Source organism: Bufo bufo, chromosome 11 (assembly GCF_905171765.1).
Source record: "Bufo bufo chromosome 11, aBufBuf1.1, whole genome shotgun sequence".
Taxonomy (NCBI): Eukaryota; Metazoa; Chordata; class Amphibia; order Anura; family Bufonidae; genus Bufo; species Bufo bufo.
Genome location: NC_053399.1, coordinates 31,788,591 through 31,807,784, shown reverse-complemented (window position 1 = coordinate 31,807,784; position 19,194 = coordinate 31,788,591). Strand labels below are relative to the sequence as shown.

The 19,194-nt window shown below is 45.8% G+C and overlaps 1 protein-coding gene across 4 annotated transcripts in view; it reads right to left on the bottom strand.

Annotated features, from left to right (window-relative positions):
• Positions 1 to 19,194, bottom strand: part of KTN1 (kinectin 1) — an 80,405-nt gene that overhangs the window by 36,698 nt on the left and 24,513 nt on the right. For all 4 annotated transcript variants that reach the window (XM_040412586.1, XM_040412587.1, XM_040412588.1 and 1 more), the window contains exons 12-24: positions 19,083 to 19,120; positions 18,317 to 18,407; positions 16,816 to 16,884; positions 15,145 to 15,182; positions 13,912 to 14,002; positions 12,768 to 12,836; positions 11,191 to 11,228; positions 8,667 to 8,751; positions 7,408 to 7,476; positions 7,279 to 7,313; positions 6,141 to 6,231; positions 5,061 to 5,129; positions 1,627 to 1,664 (exon numbers count right to left, since the gene is read on the bottom strand). In XM_040412586.1, the coding sequence (XP_040268520.1) occupies positions 1,627 to 1,664; positions 5,061 to 5,129; positions 6,141 to 6,231; positions 7,279 to 7,313; positions 7,408 to 7,476; positions 8,667 to 8,751; positions 11,191 to 11,228; positions 12,768 to 12,836; positions 13,912 to 14,002; positions 15,145 to 15,182; positions 16,816 to 16,884; positions 18,317 to 18,407; positions 19,083 to 19,120 (821 nt within the window). The remainder of the gene's footprint in view (positions 1 to 1,626; positions 1,665 to 5,060; positions 5,130 to 6,140; positions 6,232 to 7,278; positions 7,314 to 7,407; positions 7,477 to 8,666; positions 8,752 to 11,190; positions 11,229 to 12,767; positions 12,837 to 13,911; positions 14,003 to 15,144; positions 15,183 to 16,815; positions 16,885 to 18,316; positions 18,408 to 19,082; positions 19,121 to 19,194) is intronic.

Genomic DNA, 19,194 nt, shown 5'->3' with positions numbered 1-19,194 from the left:
CTGTTTGAAGAGACCACGGCACTCGGGTGAGGGCTGCAGCCCGCTTGCGGGTCACTAAGCACAGCGCCATCCATTGGATAGGGGAATGCGATGGGTATCAAAGCTCAGCCCCACAGAGTTGAGCTTAGACCATGTGTCCGATGAAGGTTACGTCACTGGCTTAGGAAGAGGACTGAGCGGTCAATGGAGCAAAGCCACTAAATGCTGATGACTTACTGCCTATAGTATAGGGGTGGTCTCGCTTCAGACTACACCTTTAATTTGGGGAGACTGCTGCTGTCATGATCAGTGTGGGGGGAAAACTCCACACTGTATTCAGGGGGGAAGGGGAACAGTAACTGGGCCTGGAAACTAGGGAACGAACAGGACACCTCCTAAACAACCCTAATCCGGGCCCTAACCACCTAGCAATATGAATAGACCTTCAAGGTAGGAATATTCATATGCAGGATACCTAGGCCCTGATTTCCCTATAATGCCCTGGAATAAGGTTAGGACCAGAGACAACCCATTCCTCCCCAGATGGACGAATGGAAGTCTCTGTCTCAGGCCCAGATACAAACAACAGGGAATATAACAAACACAGTACAATAGGAAAAGACAAGACTTAGCTTAAAGTAGAAAACTGGCAACTCCAGAAGCACCATAGAGTACAACCGACCAGCTAGTAAGAAGACAGGAAGAAAATCTATAAACCGCACCTCCAAGAGTGAGAAGCGGCTACTTATGGGGAAGGTAAATTACCAACAAGCAACACCTGAAGCAAGGGGTGTGGCATTCACCAAAACACAGACACAATAAGATCTGCAAGGAAGTTGTCAATTTAACCCACGTGTTGTCAGTCTCTCTGATCTCCTGGTACCTGCCACGGGAACGTCCGTGACAGCTGCCATGAGGTGAGGTCAATCGAACAGTGAAGGGGAAATATTCTATCACATGGCGCCAATTTAAATGGCTCAAGTCAAGACAGAAGGATGGGGAAGACACCATGGCTTCCCATGGCAAAGTCAGCCATTTGGTGGGGGTGCCAAATGTGGGAACCTGGCCTATCAGCTGATTTTTCAAAGGGGTTAAACTTGGATGATACGACTCTCCTAATTAATGAATTCTTCACCTTTAACAACCAGAAAACTTGGACTTCATACGAGTAGCTCGATTACTTTGTTTTCCTCCTGAAACCGGACAACCCTCGGGTTCCGTCTGCAATAGATGACTGGTAAGTACTTACATGACAGATTGCCCGTCGCTGCTCTGATTCTCCCGGCTGGGCTCTATTTACCTGGATGCATAGGTGACGTCACGTTGACAACACGTGACCAATTTAGCCAACCACTGGCCTCAGTGGAGAACCCGACTTGCCCAGTGATTGGTTGCCGCAGACATGTGTTGTCAGCTTGATATCACTACTACAGCCGGGTAAATAGAGACCAACAGGAAAAACCAAAGCGTTGGCACGGGATCTGTCTTACCAGTTCCTTATTGCAGGTGGATCCCAAGGGTTGTCCAGTTTCCTCCTGAAACCAAACAACCCCTTTAAGTTGCATTTATGATTAATCTTCGTGGGACATAACCTCAAACTACTTTTTCTTTCCAACATTTACAAGATATAAATTAACATCAACTTACGCATTTTTCAGATCTTCAACCACAGATGTGAGGGCTACCTGAAATAAGACAAGATGACCCATTATCCCAATGTTTAGTGACAAAAGGTCCAAACTTTCCAAAACAGCAATAAGTCATATGGCAGTGGTTCTTAGCAGCATTAATGTTTAAAGGGGGAAAGATGCTGATGGTTTACACATAAGATCCCCCTTAAAGGGCATCTGTCAGCAGATTTGTCCCTATGACACTGGCTGACCTGTTACATGTGCGCTTGGCAGTTGAAGGCATCTGTGTTGGTCCCATATTCATATGTGCCTGCATTGCTGAGAAAAATGACGTTTTAATATGTGCAAATGAGCCTCTAGGAGCAATGGGGTCGTTACCATTACACCTAGAGGCTCTGGTCTCACTGCCAATACCACCCCCTTTTCACTTTGATTGACAGGGCCAGGCAAGACAACATCTATACTTCCTGGCCCTGTCAAACAGAAATCTACGGCAGCTCTGTCTTCATTTGCACCAGAAAACTGGGGAAAATGAAGATTAAACTTTTTGTGGCCATGCCTCCTTTTAGAAGAAACGCGCTTTGCAACTTTTTCTTTTGCCACTTTCCTGATGCATGGGGGATGAGAACACTTTGCCTAAAATTTCCTTCAGCGCCTGGGAAATTAGGGATTACACGGTGCCCCATACAAATCAATGAGTTGTCTGAGTAATAAAGGACAGGGCTGACATGTTAATATATTTGGGCAATGTGGAACAGTCATTAGGTCCTGTCATGGCACTTATACGGGAGTTTGGGGATAGGTCTGGTCTCCGTATCAATTGGGACAAATCTACTCTCCTACCGATGGATGAATCTGCTGTAACTCTTGTCCCGAATTCTTGTCCATTGCAGATTGTGCATCAGGTCAAATATCTGGGGATAGTGGTTACAGCACATCCTAACAGTTATATTAAACTGAATGTTGAGCCGTTATTAATCGCAATGTTGGATAAAATCAAGGCATGGTGCAAGCTACCGCTATCTGAAATTGGGAGGAGTAACCTTCTTAAAATGATTCTCATGCCCAAACTCATGTATATATTACATAATTCCCCGGTATGGATTCCTCGCAGAATATTCATAAGGATTGATAGGTTGTTTAGAGATTTGATTTGGCGCCATAAAAAAGCACGGATTGGGCTGGACACTCTGCAGAGGGGAAAAGAGGAGGGAGGTCTAGCAGTACCGAATGCATGGTTGTATTACATCTCGGCCCAGCTGCAACAGTTGAGGGGATGAGGAAGAACTCCTGGAGATGTTGCCTCGGCCAGATTGGTGGCACATATTATTGGGCACAGTTCTCCGGTGGCTCTATTGGAAAATAGCGGAATTGTAGGTAAGCTGTCGGGGCACCCCACACTTTTTATGATGTATAAGGTTTGGCAAAAAAGCCGAGCGCTGTTATCAGTACAGGGGTTTACACAGTTTTCTCCTATCTGGAGGAATCCGCACCTTCCTGAAATATTCCAGTTAGATGGCTTTTCACCCTGGGAGTGCAAAGGAGTGAGATATCTATGTCAACTTCAGAGTGCTGCTGTTTTCAAGTCCTTTGAACAGCTGAGAAATGAATTTGGTCTCCCGCATTCGGCCTTCTATCAATTTTTACAACTTCGTCATGCCTTTCAGACACAGGCTAAATCTGTGTCGTTGAAATGCACTGTGGTCCCGTTGTTTCAGCAACTCCTCACAAACAGCTCCTCGAGCGGTCTGATATCCTCTATCTATAGGAACTTGTATGTGAAGTCATTGAAGCAAGGGGTCTTAGCAGTCAAATCTAAATGGGAAAGGGAGGTCGGGCCGATCTCAGAAGAGCAGTGGAAATCGCTTTTGGCGCTCACTCCACAATTGTCAGTTTGCGAGGGGCAGCGTATGTCCCAGTTGTTTTTAATACACCGGGTGTATAGGACGCCAGAGTTTTTATGTCGGATAGGTGTTCGGGAAGGCGCGGATTGTCCTAGATGTGGCAGGAGTCCTGCATCCTTGTTACACATGTTCTGGGATTGTGCGGAGCTCAGGAACTTTTGGTCCGCGGTTTTAGCCCTAATAAAAGACGCATATAATATTGCAGTCCCGCCTGGTCCGAGAACGTGTGTGGTCGGGATATTAGACATCAAAAATCGTCATCATCGTTTGGGAGTACAGCGTCTACTATTTCAAGCTAGGAAACTCATAGCTAGATTTTGGCTTAGACCTCAATCTCCGACTAGGGGAGAATTCCTCAATAGAATGTCAGAGATATTACGCTTAGAGAAAAGTGTGTATGTTAAAAGAAACTGTGCTGGGAAGTATGACAAAATATGGGATAACTGGGAGAAATGCAGGCTACAGTGTCCGGTTTAGCCTTTCCTCGAAGTTGGACTACGGGGTAGGAAGAGGCGCAGTATTGGTTTGGGTAGGCTCTCTATCTCCTCTATCCTAATTTACTCTGGATGTATGCTGTATGAAGGTGTGTAGTACTATGCAGGTCGGGTGTGCAGAGGTCTGATACACAGACAGGAGGTGTACACCAATGGATGTGCCTTTGACATGTTAAAAAGATGTCCAATCTTGGAGTTTGGACCCGCTCCATCGCATGGGTGGGGGGGGGGGGGGGGGTTTTGGGCTTTAGTTGGGTAGGGAGGGTGGGTTTCCTGTTGATAAATTATTGAATGGGAAATGTGGTTCTGTACCAGATATACTTTGTAACCAGAATACGTGATTTTATGTGCTTCTTGTATCATGGTTTATGTTACTTGTGATACTTATGTAAGTAACTATCTGTCCGATCGTGTAATGCTATGGTATTTTTGTCATCTACTGTTGCATATATGCTATACAGACTGTCTTCCTTTGTTTTGTTATGATTTTTTGAAAAACCAAATAAAAATTATCTGATTTAAAAAAAAAATAAAGGACAGGGCAAGTCCTTCGGACCAAGGTATGTTTTTGTTTTTTTAATAGCCACAGTCCATTCCGGTCAGGAGATGAGAACCCAGAACAGATGACCCCCACCTCTATTAGGGTATGTGAAAATATTAAAGGGATCCATATGGATATACCTTTAAATATGCTCACTATTTTGGACTTCAAAACCTCAATACAATGAAACCTCTCCAATCGACCGCCAATTTAACCCGATTTTCAGTTACTTCATGTACTACGCACACACCTCTTAGAAGACCACCATGTAGAAGGCACTTTAAGGCCATTTTTGGGAAGTCGTCTCAAAGAGGCATCTGTCTAACAAACATCGCCTATCACCAGATGGCCAGTTATGCAAATATCGGCACGTTTGGCGGACCTTAGACTATTGGGTATGGCCACCTTTGAAAGGAATTTTTAAGCAAGTTCTAATGTACTAGAAGGAGGCACCACCACAACAGACTTCTGTGTGACCATCTGTAGTTGAGGCGTCATCTGCCATTATTACCTGGTCGTTGTGCTGTGCCTCGAGATTCTGCAGATGCATTCTTAAGGACGCATTTTCATCCCTCAACGACTTCATAAAAAATAAAAATACATATGTTAGATGAAAAGTTAATCTAGGTCATCAAAACCTTACAGCATCCACAGATGTCTAATGTAAATTTGGAAAGCAGTTCTTTAAAGAGGTATTCCCATCTCAGACACTGGGGGCATATCGCTAGGATATGCCCCCATTGTCTGATAGGTGCTGGGACCCGCACCTACAATGAGAACGGAGTCAGGAAATGTACGGAGGGCGCACTGCGCATGCGCAGCCGCCCTCCATTCATTTCTACGGGGCCGGCTATTGCCGTCTGACCCATAGAAATGAATGGGAGCATGGGCCGCGCATGCGCGGTGCGCTCCCATTCACTTTTATGGGAGCAGCACTTAGTGGAGGACGGACCACGGGAAATCCAGGGTCCTCCAGCCACACCGCTCCCCGCTTCGTTCTCGTTGTAGGTGCGGGTCCGTTGTAGGTGCGGGTCCCAGCAGTGGGGCCAACCGCTGGAACCCCCACCGATGCAGAGAACTTGAGTCCCATTTCTCCGACCGGATGGAGCAGCAGGTCTATTCATTTTCTATGGGAGTGCCGGAGGGAGCCGAGCGCTGTGCTCCACTATCTCTGAAAGTCCCACAGAGAATGAAAGGAGCCGCTGGGCACGTTTCCGACCTGCCTCTCCAGCAGATCAGGGGAACGGGACCTCCGTTCTCTGGATCGGTGGGGGGTTTCAAAAGGATTGTCAAGTATAGCGAAACCCTCTTAATCTGGCAATCACAGGGTTACTGGATATTGTGGATTACTGGACTGCCATAGAAAAACATGTAGAACAGAATAGACAAGCTTTAGAAACACCCTGATAAATGCAGACAGAACGTCTGCTACCATCACATTTGTGTTTTGTTGTTTTTTCATGGGAACTGGATATTTTTTCTTCTCATCGTGAAAGATCTCAGATTATTTTGCAGTTCTGAGCCAGAACCAGAACTTCTGACCTCCCGGATAGTGGATGAAAGGAATTCAAGTAATGCACTGAACAGTTACCCGCAAATCTTCTTCTTTATTTGCAACCTCTATGAGTCCAGCTTCCAGCAACTCCTCAATGGTTTTGATTTTCTCATCCTTTTCTTGCACGCTTCAAAAATGGAAAATATCAAGGTGTTACCACGTCACGTGAATATTTAAAGGGGAGCAGGCGGCATGCAGACCATATATGTTGTGCTGTTCCTCTGTTATTCCCCCTGAATATTTATCAATGAACTGACAGCAGAGTGAAAACCAATCCCTCCAGTGTGAAAAAACATCACTATTAAAAAAATATATATATAAAAAACACTTGTGTGCTGCGTTTAATATTTCTCATAGACTTCCATGCAAAAAAAAAATGGAAGGTAGCATTTAAAAGATTCAAAGGTGACAGGGCATCAAAATTTGTGGACACGGATCTGCAAAATACAGATTGCATATGGAACACATTCCATGTGCAATTCGCATATTTGCTAAACCATAGGACATGTTGGATCTTTTATGCAGACACAGGGAAGCGGAGAGCACACGGTGTGCTATCTGCGGATTTTGCACCCCAATAGAAATGAATGGGTCTGCATCTAGTCTGCAAAAATGCGGAATGAACGCGGAAAGACAAATACGGTCGTGTAAATGGGCCCTAAACAACATTTATACTGCCAAGGTAGGAGAATTTAACTACTATCAAACAAAAGGCAGACCTATAAGGGGGTCAAATATTTAGGAATCAGCTCCTTTAAGTGGCATATATATTAAAGGGATTATCAGGGATTTTGATGGCGTATCTTCAGAATAGGTCATGAATATGAGATCGGTGGGGGTCCCACTTCCTGCAAAGTCGCCGATCAGCTGTCAGAAGAGGCTGCGGTGCTCAGCGAGCGCCTAGGCCTCTTCCTAGGCCATGTGTTGTCACTGTACATCGGTCCTAGGAGCAGCTCAGTCCCATTCAAATCAATGGGGCTGAGCAGCAATACCAAGCACATCCACTATACTATGTATGGCGCTGTGCTTGGTGAGCTGTGAGGCCGCAACACTCATCGGATCTCTGGGGAACGCAGCGGCCTCTTCTACCCGAATCTGATACTGATGACCTATCCTGTGGATAGAGACGCCAAGCCTAGATATAAATGCATTATAGGACACGGCAAACACGTACCTCTTCTCCATCTGAACAAGCACTTCTTTAGGTGTCTAAGAAGGTGCGGGAAACAAAAGAAAAAGCAATTGGCAGACACCATACAAAAATGTCAACAGGAACAAAGAGAGATCTTGTCTGGTTACTTACCTGGTCTTGGGACTGTTCCTGCAGCTTCCGCACCTGTTCCTGCAATTCATTATTCAGGTTTTGCAGAGCCTGAAATCACAATGTGATAAAGGGGTAGGGCACAGTCCTCTGTATGAAATAACTGCATACATAGCAACTCCCTAAATGTGCAATATCAAACAGACTGCATGGCGAGAGGATCTGAGGCATTAAAGAGCACTTGTCAGCAGGATCAACACTATTAAATCAGGACTGACCCTGCCAATTGAAAGGATACCTGTCTTGCAAAAAATGGATGAAGAAGAAGAAAAAAATGTTTTTATTGTTTATGCAAATGAAGGCTTAGGAGCACTGGCAGGTAGAACCTAGCCCCTCGGTGCACTGTAGCCTTCATTTGCATAAATAATAAAATAATAATAATAATTCACAAGACCGGTATCATTTTAATAATCAGGATCAACCCTCCCATTGGAATGCCTGATTTAATGGGGTTGATCCTGCCAACAGGTGCACTTTTATGAAGTTTTCGACCTAAGGCAACCTCCCTCCACATGTCCAATTGCAGCATACGGATGTCATAAAGGGGGCCTCCCGAGTTCGGGGTTCTCTTTTATAAGCCAGAGCAGAGAGACGCTAAGAATCAGAGGCTCCCGGTGGCCACCAAGCAATAGCACTCTTCCCCTGCAGCAGCCGTACGCGAGGGGATAGCAAAAATGCAGCATAATGGCTCAGTGGTTATTATCGTTGCCTTGAAACGCTGGACAAAATCTGCATGAAGTTTGTATGTTCTCCCTGTGTTTGCGTGGACTTCCTCTGGTTACTCCGGTTTCCTCACACACTCCCCAAAAAACATATTAAGAGGTTAATTTGGAAATTGTGACCACTAATGACCCTGTACAACACTGCGGCATATGTGGGTGCAGTATTAGGGCTCATTCACACGACCGTGCAAAACATGGATGTCGATTGTGTCCGTTCCGCAATTTTTAGAACGGGCGGCCCATTATAGAAATGCCTATTCCTGTCCGCAAAACGGACAAGAATAGGACATATGCTATCTTTTATTTATTTTTTTGTGGGGCCGAAAAACGGAGCAACGGATGCGGACAGCAAACAGTGTGTTGTCCGCATCTTTTGCAGCCCCATTGAACTGAACGGGTCCGCGCCCATTCCGCAAATCTGCTGAACGGATGCAGACCCAAAAAACGGTCATGTGCGTGAGGCCTAAATGGATTAAATAAGAAGGCTCTACTATTACACACCAAGCTATCAGCGCATACCTTCTGCTCCTCGATGGTGCTGGCCACTTTCACAAGCTCAGCCTCAAGTCTCTCCTGCAGATCTTTGATCTGGTCGTCCACAATGCTGGGGGAAGGAGAGAATAAAGTTTACCTACTGTCATCAGGTAAGTATTCCTATGGACCCTGCGTTATCTCTGCTCACAGACAGGTTCTCCCCGATTTACTTAAAAGAGGTTGTCGCATTATAACAACTTAGCCCCTATCCTGTGGATGATCGGCAGGGGTCCAACCGCTGGGGCCCAAGCCGATCACAAGAGCAGAGGCCTGTGTCCCCCTATTTGAATGCAGCAGCAGCAGCAGACATCCACATATGTCCGCCGCTCCATTTAGTTCGATGGGCCTGCCAGAGCAAGCCAGGTCCAAGTCCTCAGCTATGTCAAGCAGTCCCATAGAGCTAAATGGAAACGCAGTGTGCATGGATGTCAAACTAAAGGAAAATAGGCCTCCTTTCTCATGATCAAGCAGTCAGAACTCAGCCGATCAGACACTTATCCCCTGTCCTCACACTATCCTACTTGCTGGACTATGCACATCCCTTCTGTCTCCTGACATCCGCTGCTGGGAAAGAGTCAGAACACTGGTCGACCAATCCAGTGAAAACGGCACAATGGTTTTAAAAAAATAGAGCGGAGTTTTCAAAGCTGCCACAAGGTGGCACACTCTTCCAAAGGAAAAGAATGGTCAATATAAACTACAGTATACAGCTAAACTAATGGAGTCACCATAGTAAATGCTTGCAGGGTTAATCACTGAGGTGCTAAAAATATTCCTCCAGCTGTTCTCTTCAGTCAACCATTACATGGTTATATCGGTTTCTGTTAAAGCTGGATGACAACCAATTCCGGGACATTAGAGCTCAGACATGGCATGTCACTCGGCTTTCCCAGATCAGAACCGTCTGACTTTGCTTAAAGGGTTTCTATCACTTCGTTTCACCTATTTAGCTTTCAGACACTAGCGATCCGCTAGTGTCTGCTTTATCTAACCATCCTAATATAAGAGCTTATTGTCCTGCCGTTTAGCTAAAAAAATAACTTATATAGATATGCAAATGAGCCTCTAGGTGCTATGGGGGCGTGATTAGCACCTAGAGGCTCCGTCTACCTTAACAAACTGCCGCCGCCCAGCGCGTCCCTCCAGCCCGCCCATCTCCTCCGGAATGCGATGCTCCTCGTATTCGGCGCATGCGCAGTGAATGTCTGATCGCTTCCCTGCTCAGACATCTCCACTGCGCCTGCGCCGATGACGTCATAGTGCTCCGAGGAACAGGCGCAGTGGAGATGTCTGAGCAGGGAAGCGATCAGACATTCACTGCGCATGCGCCAAATACGAGGAGCATCGCATTCCGGAGGAGATGGGCGGGCTGGAGGGACGCGCTGGGCGGCGGCAGTTTGTTAAGGTAGACGGAGCCTCTAGGTGCTAATCACGCCCCCATAGCACCTAGAGGCTCATTTGCATATCTATATAAGTTATTTTTTTTAGCTAAACGGCAGGACAATAAGCTCTTCTATTAGGATGGTTAGATAAAGCAGACACTAGCAGATCGCTAGTGTCTGAAAGCTAAATAGGTGAAACGAAGTGATAGAAACCCTTTAAAGGGGTTGTCAGGATTCAGAGCCTGAACCTAGACATATCCCCATTTTCACCCAGGCAGCCTCCCTGATATGAGCATCTAAATGCTCTCCTTTGCCCTACGCTGAATCGGGGAGGTCCGGTGACGTAACGGGTACTCCATGGAAAAGCTACGCAGAGGCTTCCGCCTAGCAGTGTGCCTAGGGACGTCAACGGCACTAATGGGCGGGCTTTAGTGCTGCCCTGGCCTGCAAAACGGCTAGGGCCGCGCTAAAGCCTGCCCATTAGTGCCGATGACATCACTGGCAACACTGCTAGGCGGGAGCCTCCGCCTAGCAGTGTAAAAAATATAAACAGACGGCCCGTGCCCTGCGCGATCCAGCAATTTCACCTGCGTGAAAAATGGGGGATATGTCCAGGTTCAGCTCTGAATCCGGACAACCCCCTTTAACTACAGATATGTTGTTCAGGAGTCCAGGAAAGCTGGGTGAAAACCAGTTATGAAGCTGCCCATGCAGTAATACAAATCATCCCTCTTCACCGGGTACAACATAATTAGTATGTGGGTTACTATAGGAGTCTGTAAAACACACACACATTTATATATACATACACACACACACACACACACATACATACACATACATACATACACATACATACATACATACACACACACACACACATACACATACATACATACACATACACACATACACATACACACATACACATACATACATACACATACATACATACACATACATACATACACATACATACATACACATACATACATACACATACATACATACACATACATACATACACATACACACATACACATACATACATACACATACATACATACACATACATACATACACATACATACATACACATACATACATACACACATACACACACATACCTCTTTTCCAATTGTTTCAGAGTTTGAGCAGCAGCGGACTGAAACAGAAAACACACAATGAGGCTTTGATAATATGCTGGCAATGGAAAACATAAAAAACAAAGCCAAGAGGGATTTTCGGAGGGTAGAATACGGATGTCCTCAGGACAGGTCATCAGTATCTGATCAGTGGTGCAGCCCTCCTCGCAGCTCACCAAGCACAGCGCTGTACATTATATAGAGGCTGTGCTTGGTATTGCAACCCAGGCCCATTCACCTGAGTGGGACGGAAATGCATATGGGCCACGTGACGGATGAACATGACATCACTGGCCTAGGAAGAGGTCACCGGGGTGCCAGGAGTCAGACCCCCACCAATCAGATCACGATGACCTAACTTGAGGTCATGAATATTCTACTCCTGGAAAACCCCTTTAAAAGTCAGTGAAGACGGGAATAAATCACCCATCATGTGTCACCAAATAAAGCTACGGAAAAATAAATTAAATTAAACAGAAGACATTAACAGGGGAATGGTCACTGTACTTTCAGCAAAGGTTGTATAAATCAATGGTACAATGGGAATATACGAAGCTTTGTAAGGCCAGGTTCCCATATGCAGCACTGCTCAGGTTTCTGCAGCGCCAGATCTGGACGTCAACAGCACCTGCAGGATCCCATGGACCATACTAGGATCCAGAGGGTTGCAGCATTCCACCCGACTAAATACAGCTGCACGCAGCTTTTTTCTTTCCGGTATTTCTGGCAGAACCTCTGCCGCAGAGATAAACCTAGCCTGATATGTCTTGCCAAAGAAAAATGTCTCTCTCCCTTTCCTAAACGAACATTCTCAGTCTTGACAGATAAGATGGACTGTCAGCTCACTGAAGGATCAGATTACATGCTGCCCATAGAAGTCAATGGGGGTAGGAGGAGGAAGTGCAGAGAGACACACAGACACATGCTGCCCATAGAAGTCAATGGAGAAAGGAAGGTGGAGGAAGGAAGTGCAGAGAGACACAGACACATGCTGCCCATAGAAGTCAATGGAGAAAGTAAGGTGGAGGGAGGAAGTGCAGAGAGACAAGACACATGCTGCCCATAGAAGTCAATGGAGAAAGGAAGGTGGAGGAAGGAAGTGCAGAGAGACACAGACACATGCTGCACATAGAAGTCAATGGAGAAAGTAAGGTGGAGGAAGGAAGTGCAGAGAGACAAGACACATGCTGCCCATAGAAGTCAATGGAGAAAGGAAGGTGGAGGAAGGAAGTGCAGAGAGACACAGACACATACATGTCTACAGAGAAAGGAAGGGGAAGAAAGAAAGTGAAGAGACTGACACGTATTGCACATAGAAGTCTATGGGGGGGAGAAGGGAGGAAGTTCAAAGAGAAACACATAATACTGCCCACAGAAGTCTACAGAGAGAGGAGGAGGAGGAGGAGAAGGAATGAGCTGCAGAGGTAGAAGGCGGCATTCTTCTCTGATAAGATATTACAAAGTTTATTATATTCGTCTTTACTAATAATTTATGCAATGTTTGTTGAAGGTTCAATCAAGTTTAAGGAAGAAAACACCGACGTGTGAAGCCTCCTGACCTGTTCACTCTTGTCAGTCTGAATCCTCTGTAGCTCGGCCTTCAGCGATATGTTTTCTCTCTGTAGTGTCTGGAAGAGACAGAAATGTCAAGGTGACAACCAGGTCCATGAACTTGGACACCGCTGCAGTAGAGGGTCGTCTGATCGGGTATCCACGACTGTTTAGTGGAGGACTACAGGAATCCATTGCATGTTTCTATGCCCGCCACGAGAGGTGCATCACCGCCTAAGGCCCCTTTCAGACGAGCGAGTTCCACGCTCGGGACGTGCGGCAGCTCCCTTTCCTGACCTCCCAGCACCGACGGGGGTATCATAGCATTATACTGATTTATGATGCGATGTAACCCTTACAGTTCTGGAATGTATTAGTGGATAACACTGACAGCATTATGTCAGTGTTATCCAATACATTCCACTGTTATCGCCAAGTATTTAACCCCATATCGACTAGTTAGGCTAGGGCTACACGGTGACATGTGTAGCGCAACATTTATTGTAATGATAGTCAGTGGTGCCGCACTGCGACATATGACATGCTGTGACTAGGACGCAACAGTCGCAAAAATCCATCCAAGATGGATTCCTGTGCGACCCATCACCGCGTGGCCGTAGCCTTAGAGTGAGACGCAGTACACGTACAACTCTGATGTCAACGGGATGGGAGATAACTCAAATAGGACACCTTTGTGGATTACAGAGGAAGGGAGCTCCCTCTGTGCGATTCAAGACATTTAACCCCTTAAAGGCAGCCTCAAGGTGACCATGACATCTTAGCAGTTTACAGAGGCAGGAGGCCACCTTTTTCACATCAGAATATGACCACCCTCCTAAACAGGGATCCCTGCAGACGCCTGAACAAATGGAGATGTGGTTGGGATTGTAGTAGCAGCCATGCTTGCTGTGCTACGGTGTGGGCAACAACATGGATCAGTGAACCGGGCAATCATGACCACCTCCTGATTTATTCAGGTGGCATCCAGCAGCTCGGGAGGGAGTCAGGGGACCCCCATTCTAAAGACACAGAGGTGGGACCAGCATCAGACATTTAATGACATACCCAGTGCACATGCCACAAGCATTCAAGAACATCCCTCTAAGCTCTGAAATGCCGTTCCATATTCTTAGAAAGTGGCCGATAAATTACCTTTAGTTCCTCTCCACTGTTGGCAAAATTGGCCTGTTCAAGAGCAACCGCATCTTTCACCTGTCTTATCTCCTTGTCTTTGTCTTCAATGCTACAAGACAATAAAGTCCCCCAGTTACTGGTGGAGATTCATGTGCTGAAGTATAAAGAAACGAATCCCTATATGCAATATTCACCGTCTCCTAGGGCGGATACCAACAATATAGAGCCAAGACCAAGACATGGGCCCCTTGTTTTAAGACAGAGGGGTGGCCAGACATAGACCACTTCATTTATGGATCTCCAGAAAATCCCACCCTAGTGTGTCACCACTAAATGAGCATCTTTGCTGGTATATTGGGGGTCTCTGAGGCCGAGACCTGACGCCACGAGCACCGCCGCAGAGTCTCTTGAATGTTTTCAAGTAAGTGGTGCTGTCCTATTAGACATTTTTTGTCACCACTAAATGAGACACGGCTGGGAATGAGGATTGTCCCTTATGGTTGTTCAAATAGACCGTAGGAAGCAGATAAAAATGACTGGAGCTGAATCAGAGAAGAGAGGGTTCTGCGCAACCCTCCTTCCAGCAAGATCTATTACTCAATGATGGGTCTTGTCAGTTGTACCACACATAAGGAGTCTAGATTGCCATATTTTTTTCCCCTCAATGCCCCCATCCCGTACCCCCCACTGTCAGCACTTGTGAAATACACAGTCCCGACATTATGGAGAGGACTCCTTTGCGCATGCACAGCAGTCTCAACAACGTATTTCAGCGCAGATTTAAATGCTGACTGTGGGGGGGGGGGAAGCAGGGGGCAGTAGGAAAATAAAAAATAGTGATCTGGACTATTTATCTGCAGTATTACTCGAGATAATAGTCCAAGATCGTGGTGACACATTCCCTTTAATGAACGTGAACAATTCATAGAAGACCAAACTGCATCAAATCCATTTAGGTGGGGTTCGCATCTGCATTGTATCCGGCGTACATGACGACTAAGCCGGACAAAAAAAAAAAAGAGGCACACGCAACATTTTTTTGTCCGGCCAAAAAAAGTCGGCATATATGCTGGAATGCGTCCGGATCACCGCTGGATACCATTACAGTGAATGGAAATCCGGCGTGCAGTGGTATCTGGCTATGCCGAAGACTGTGAACGCCGGCAGTCTGTTCCTCTGCCAGGACAGACTGCCGGAGTTCCCAGCACAGATGCGAACCCAGACTTACTCTCCTCATTTCACTGTACTTACGTTTTCTGTAGTTGTTCAGCAATGACGGATGCCGAAGCCTGACAGATGAAGAAGCTTAGTGTTAATTAAACCAGATCAAATTTGCATAAAAAAATAAAAATACTATTTGGGCATGGCTCCCTTGCTCACAAGTAGTTACTTGACCCCCAGGTCTATAGGCAGAACAAATACAAACAAGTTCTCATAATCTCGTGAAATGCTTTTATTTGGTTTCCTGTTCAAAAATTATGGGGGTCATTTATCAACCTGAAATACACCTATATAGTCATATTCCAGGCGCAGATTGCAGCGCAACGCTTAGTTGTGCCGCAATCTGCGACTTTAATTCCGCTCATGCCAAGTGTAAAAAAGCAGCGGGGAAGGGCTGGTAGGCCCGTATCATTCATCATTTCCCACACCTGTTTTAGGCGTAGAAAATTGTCTGCGCCAAAGTTATGGGGAGACCAGAGCCTCTTCATAAACTCTGCGGATCCACCGCCAGCGATGGGGCTTTATTAAGACAGGGCGTATAAAACAGCGGTCTTAATAAATGACCCCCGATGTTCATTATAGAAACTCATTGTGTAGCTCCTGTTTCTTAGAGGAACACTCCTGACAGATCAGATGCCTGACGCAGGACCTGAGGAGGCGGAGCGCGACTTCTATATCTTGGTCTTCTCGGAATGCCCCACCCTCTCAGGCCCTGCAATAGTATCTATTCTGCCCGGGGGGTTCCTTTAAAGAAGTTATGTAAAGATATCAACACATCTCCTTGCCACAGAATAAAGGATCGGTGGAGGACGACCGGTAGGACCACCATCAAATCATGAGATTGGGGGCCCCATTCATCTGTATTAATGAAGTGGCAGTTGAGCGCACATGCCGCCACTGCAATCATTCTCTATGGAACTGCTGGAAATAGGTGAGCACTATACATAGCCATCTGCGGCAGTCCCATAGAAAATTAATGGAGCGGCAGTACAAATGCTCAACCTGCCCTTTCATCAACATGGGGGAAAAGAACCCCATTCTCATAAATGCTGGGGGTCCATGCTGTTGGCCCCCATTGATCAGATACTTGCATCTGTGGTGTTAACATGGACCCACGGGAAAGAGCTATTGGTTGCCCCCAACAGAGATTCAGCGGAGGCCGTACGGTCATCAGGAGCGATGCGGGTGCCGGGGTTGGATAACCCCTTTAGAGGGGTTTTCCGGCCTTCTCGCAGCTTTCCCAAGGCCAGTGACAACACGTTTAATGGTCACATGGCCTAGGCGCAGCTCAGCCCCATAGAAGTGAATGCGACTGAGCTGGGATACCAAGTACAACCGCTATAATGTATGGCACTGTGCTTGGCGACGGCGAGAAGGCTGCAGTGCTCACAGGGGCAGTAGTGCCTTCTCAAACGGCTGACCGGCAGGGGTCCCAGGTGTCAGACCCCCACCTATCCAGGGGATAGGTCATCAGTTAGAAAGTCTTGGAAAATCCCTTTAACATGTAGGTGAACCACCTTGGAATCCGTTGCTCCTCTTGCTTCTCTTACAGAAAAAAAAAAGAAAAAGAAAAAAGGAAAGCAACCCCGCAATGTTGGAAAGGAGAAGGCTAGTGATGATGGGAGAGGTCTCACTAACAACAGGCTTCAGCAACACATGTTGTATAGAAGAGTCTACATATTGGTATCGAACAGATCTTACCTGGACTTGCATTTGAGCAATGTACTTCTGTATTTGAATATTCAGAGACTCATTATGTTTTTTAAGGTCCTGCAATGCAAAAAACAAAAACATTACTGCATACAAGATACTGCTCAGTGACAACCGCATGCCTTAGGTGGATGACTTCACCTGCAGGAAGCAGAGCTCAGGTTTTAACGCAGTCACTATCCGTGTACGCAGCTCTAAGAACTGACATCCTTACACTAAGGGCTCATTCAGATGACCATATGGATGAGTCCGCATCCGTTCCGCAATTTTTTCGGAACGGGTGCAGACCCATTAACTTCAATGGGGCCGTAAAAGATGCAGACAGCACACAGTGTGCTGTCCGCATCCGTAGTTCCGTTCTGCAGCCCTACAATCACAGACAAGAATAGTCTTTTCTATCATAGTGCCGGCCATGCGTGGGCCACAAAATGCACACGGCCGTCTGAATGAGTCCTAAATATTAAAGATTACTTCGGAAATAACTTATTGTTCCAATCAATTTTTAGGTCGTATTATTTATTTTTTAAGTTTGTCACTCTCTATATTAAAAAAATAAATAAACCTGAAATCCTGTAGTTTTCACACTGACCACTAAGCCTAATAATAGGCTGACACTTCCTGTTCTACAAAGATTAGTTTTCAGCAGTCATCTCATAATCATCCCAGGTAGGTTTATAATGGCTGATCACCTATGTACAGATAACATCGGATTCCAGAGCTAAATACCCTTTTACGTGGGATGAGAGTGGGAACAACTGTCCCTCTGAAGGTTCGTTCTTGATCGTTGCCTGTTCGTTAAGTGCATTTACGCGCAGCAATGATCAGGTCTGTAAGTGGCTGAATAATCGTTACTACGATTGTTGGTTGACATCCCTGTTTACACAGAACAATGCGCTGCCAATGAACAAGGATTTGATATGCCACATGAAAGATGCAATCACTCGACAAATGATTGCTTGCTCAATGGTTGGGTGACCAGCAGCGACGTGACATGGGGCAATTCTTATCCAAATTTACTGCCCTGATCTTAGGCCTGTGTATAAGGACATTTAAAGGGGTTTTCCAGGATGACCATGTAGTTGGTTTCCTCATCTACATCTTCCCTACGGTTTATTTATTTGGACTCCCCAGACCCGTTCTCACCTTTGGTTTGTTTCCATCTTGTATGTAGCACTTCCTGTTGCTGTGTCCAACCAAACCCATGATGCACTTCTGCTTTCTCTGCCACAGTTCCTAATAATGCCCAGTTAGTTTATGGCTCCGCCCACCCAGCTATTTACATAGTCACGCCCCTATCACTGCCCCACCCATGGGCATAACATCACAGGAAATAAGAGCGAAATGCATGGACATGGTCATGTGACCACAGCCCAGAACAAAAGATAGAGGCAATAAGAGTATAAGAAACACATTGCAAAATGACAGCTACCTTCATAAAGAAGTATTATAAAGTATTTTGATACAAACTGGAAACCCCCTTTAAGTTTCTTACCTTGAGTTCTTCTCCACCGTTTGCAAAATTAGCCCGTTCAAGAGCCAAGGAATCTTCTATCTGTTTTACTTCCATTTCCTTCTCCACAATTCTAAAAAAAAAAAAAATAAAATAAAATAACCGGTCATATTAATAGTCAAAACTAAAAATCTACACACCCTTCACTGACAGAGCCCCCCAGGGGGAAGCAGTTAGGATCTTCTAGATTTATGCCATCGTGATCTTCACACTGATGTGTAACTAAGCAGACCTGTTACTCATAGAATGAAGAAAATTGGGCGACCCCGCTCCACGGAAGCGGCTAGGGCGTCGTTCACACCTCCGGTAACCTGATCAGGCAGACTGTTTCGGCACAGAACAGCCTGCTGGAGTTCACCGGATCAGGCACGGCTGTTCACCACTAGACCCCATAGACTATAATGGGATCTGGACGCACATGCCAGAAAGCATCCAGATCCCCGTCGGATTTGAACTCTCTCCACGACTGCGGAGCGGGTGGACTCCTCCCGCTGTGAAACGACTGCTATGCTCAGCCAATCAGAAGTCTACCCGCCCCCTGCATGCCGTTTCACTGAAACTGCAGCTGTCTCTCCCTCCTCCCCTGCTCAACTACTTACAGTTTGAAATTGACAGAATTTTAGTGCAAAGAGAAGCTATACTGTTATCTACTTTCATGCATTATTGAGTTATGCAAAAAATAGAAAAAGAATCAACACACTAATAATAAAAATTTTAGCCTACTGATAATCATCGTGGTAACACTTACTTTTTCTGTAGTTCATCCACTAAAACTGAAGCAGAAGACTGGGAAGAAAAAAAGAAAAGAAAAAAGAAAAAAAAAAACACATTATAAGCCTTTTTTCAAAAATGGCAACCAA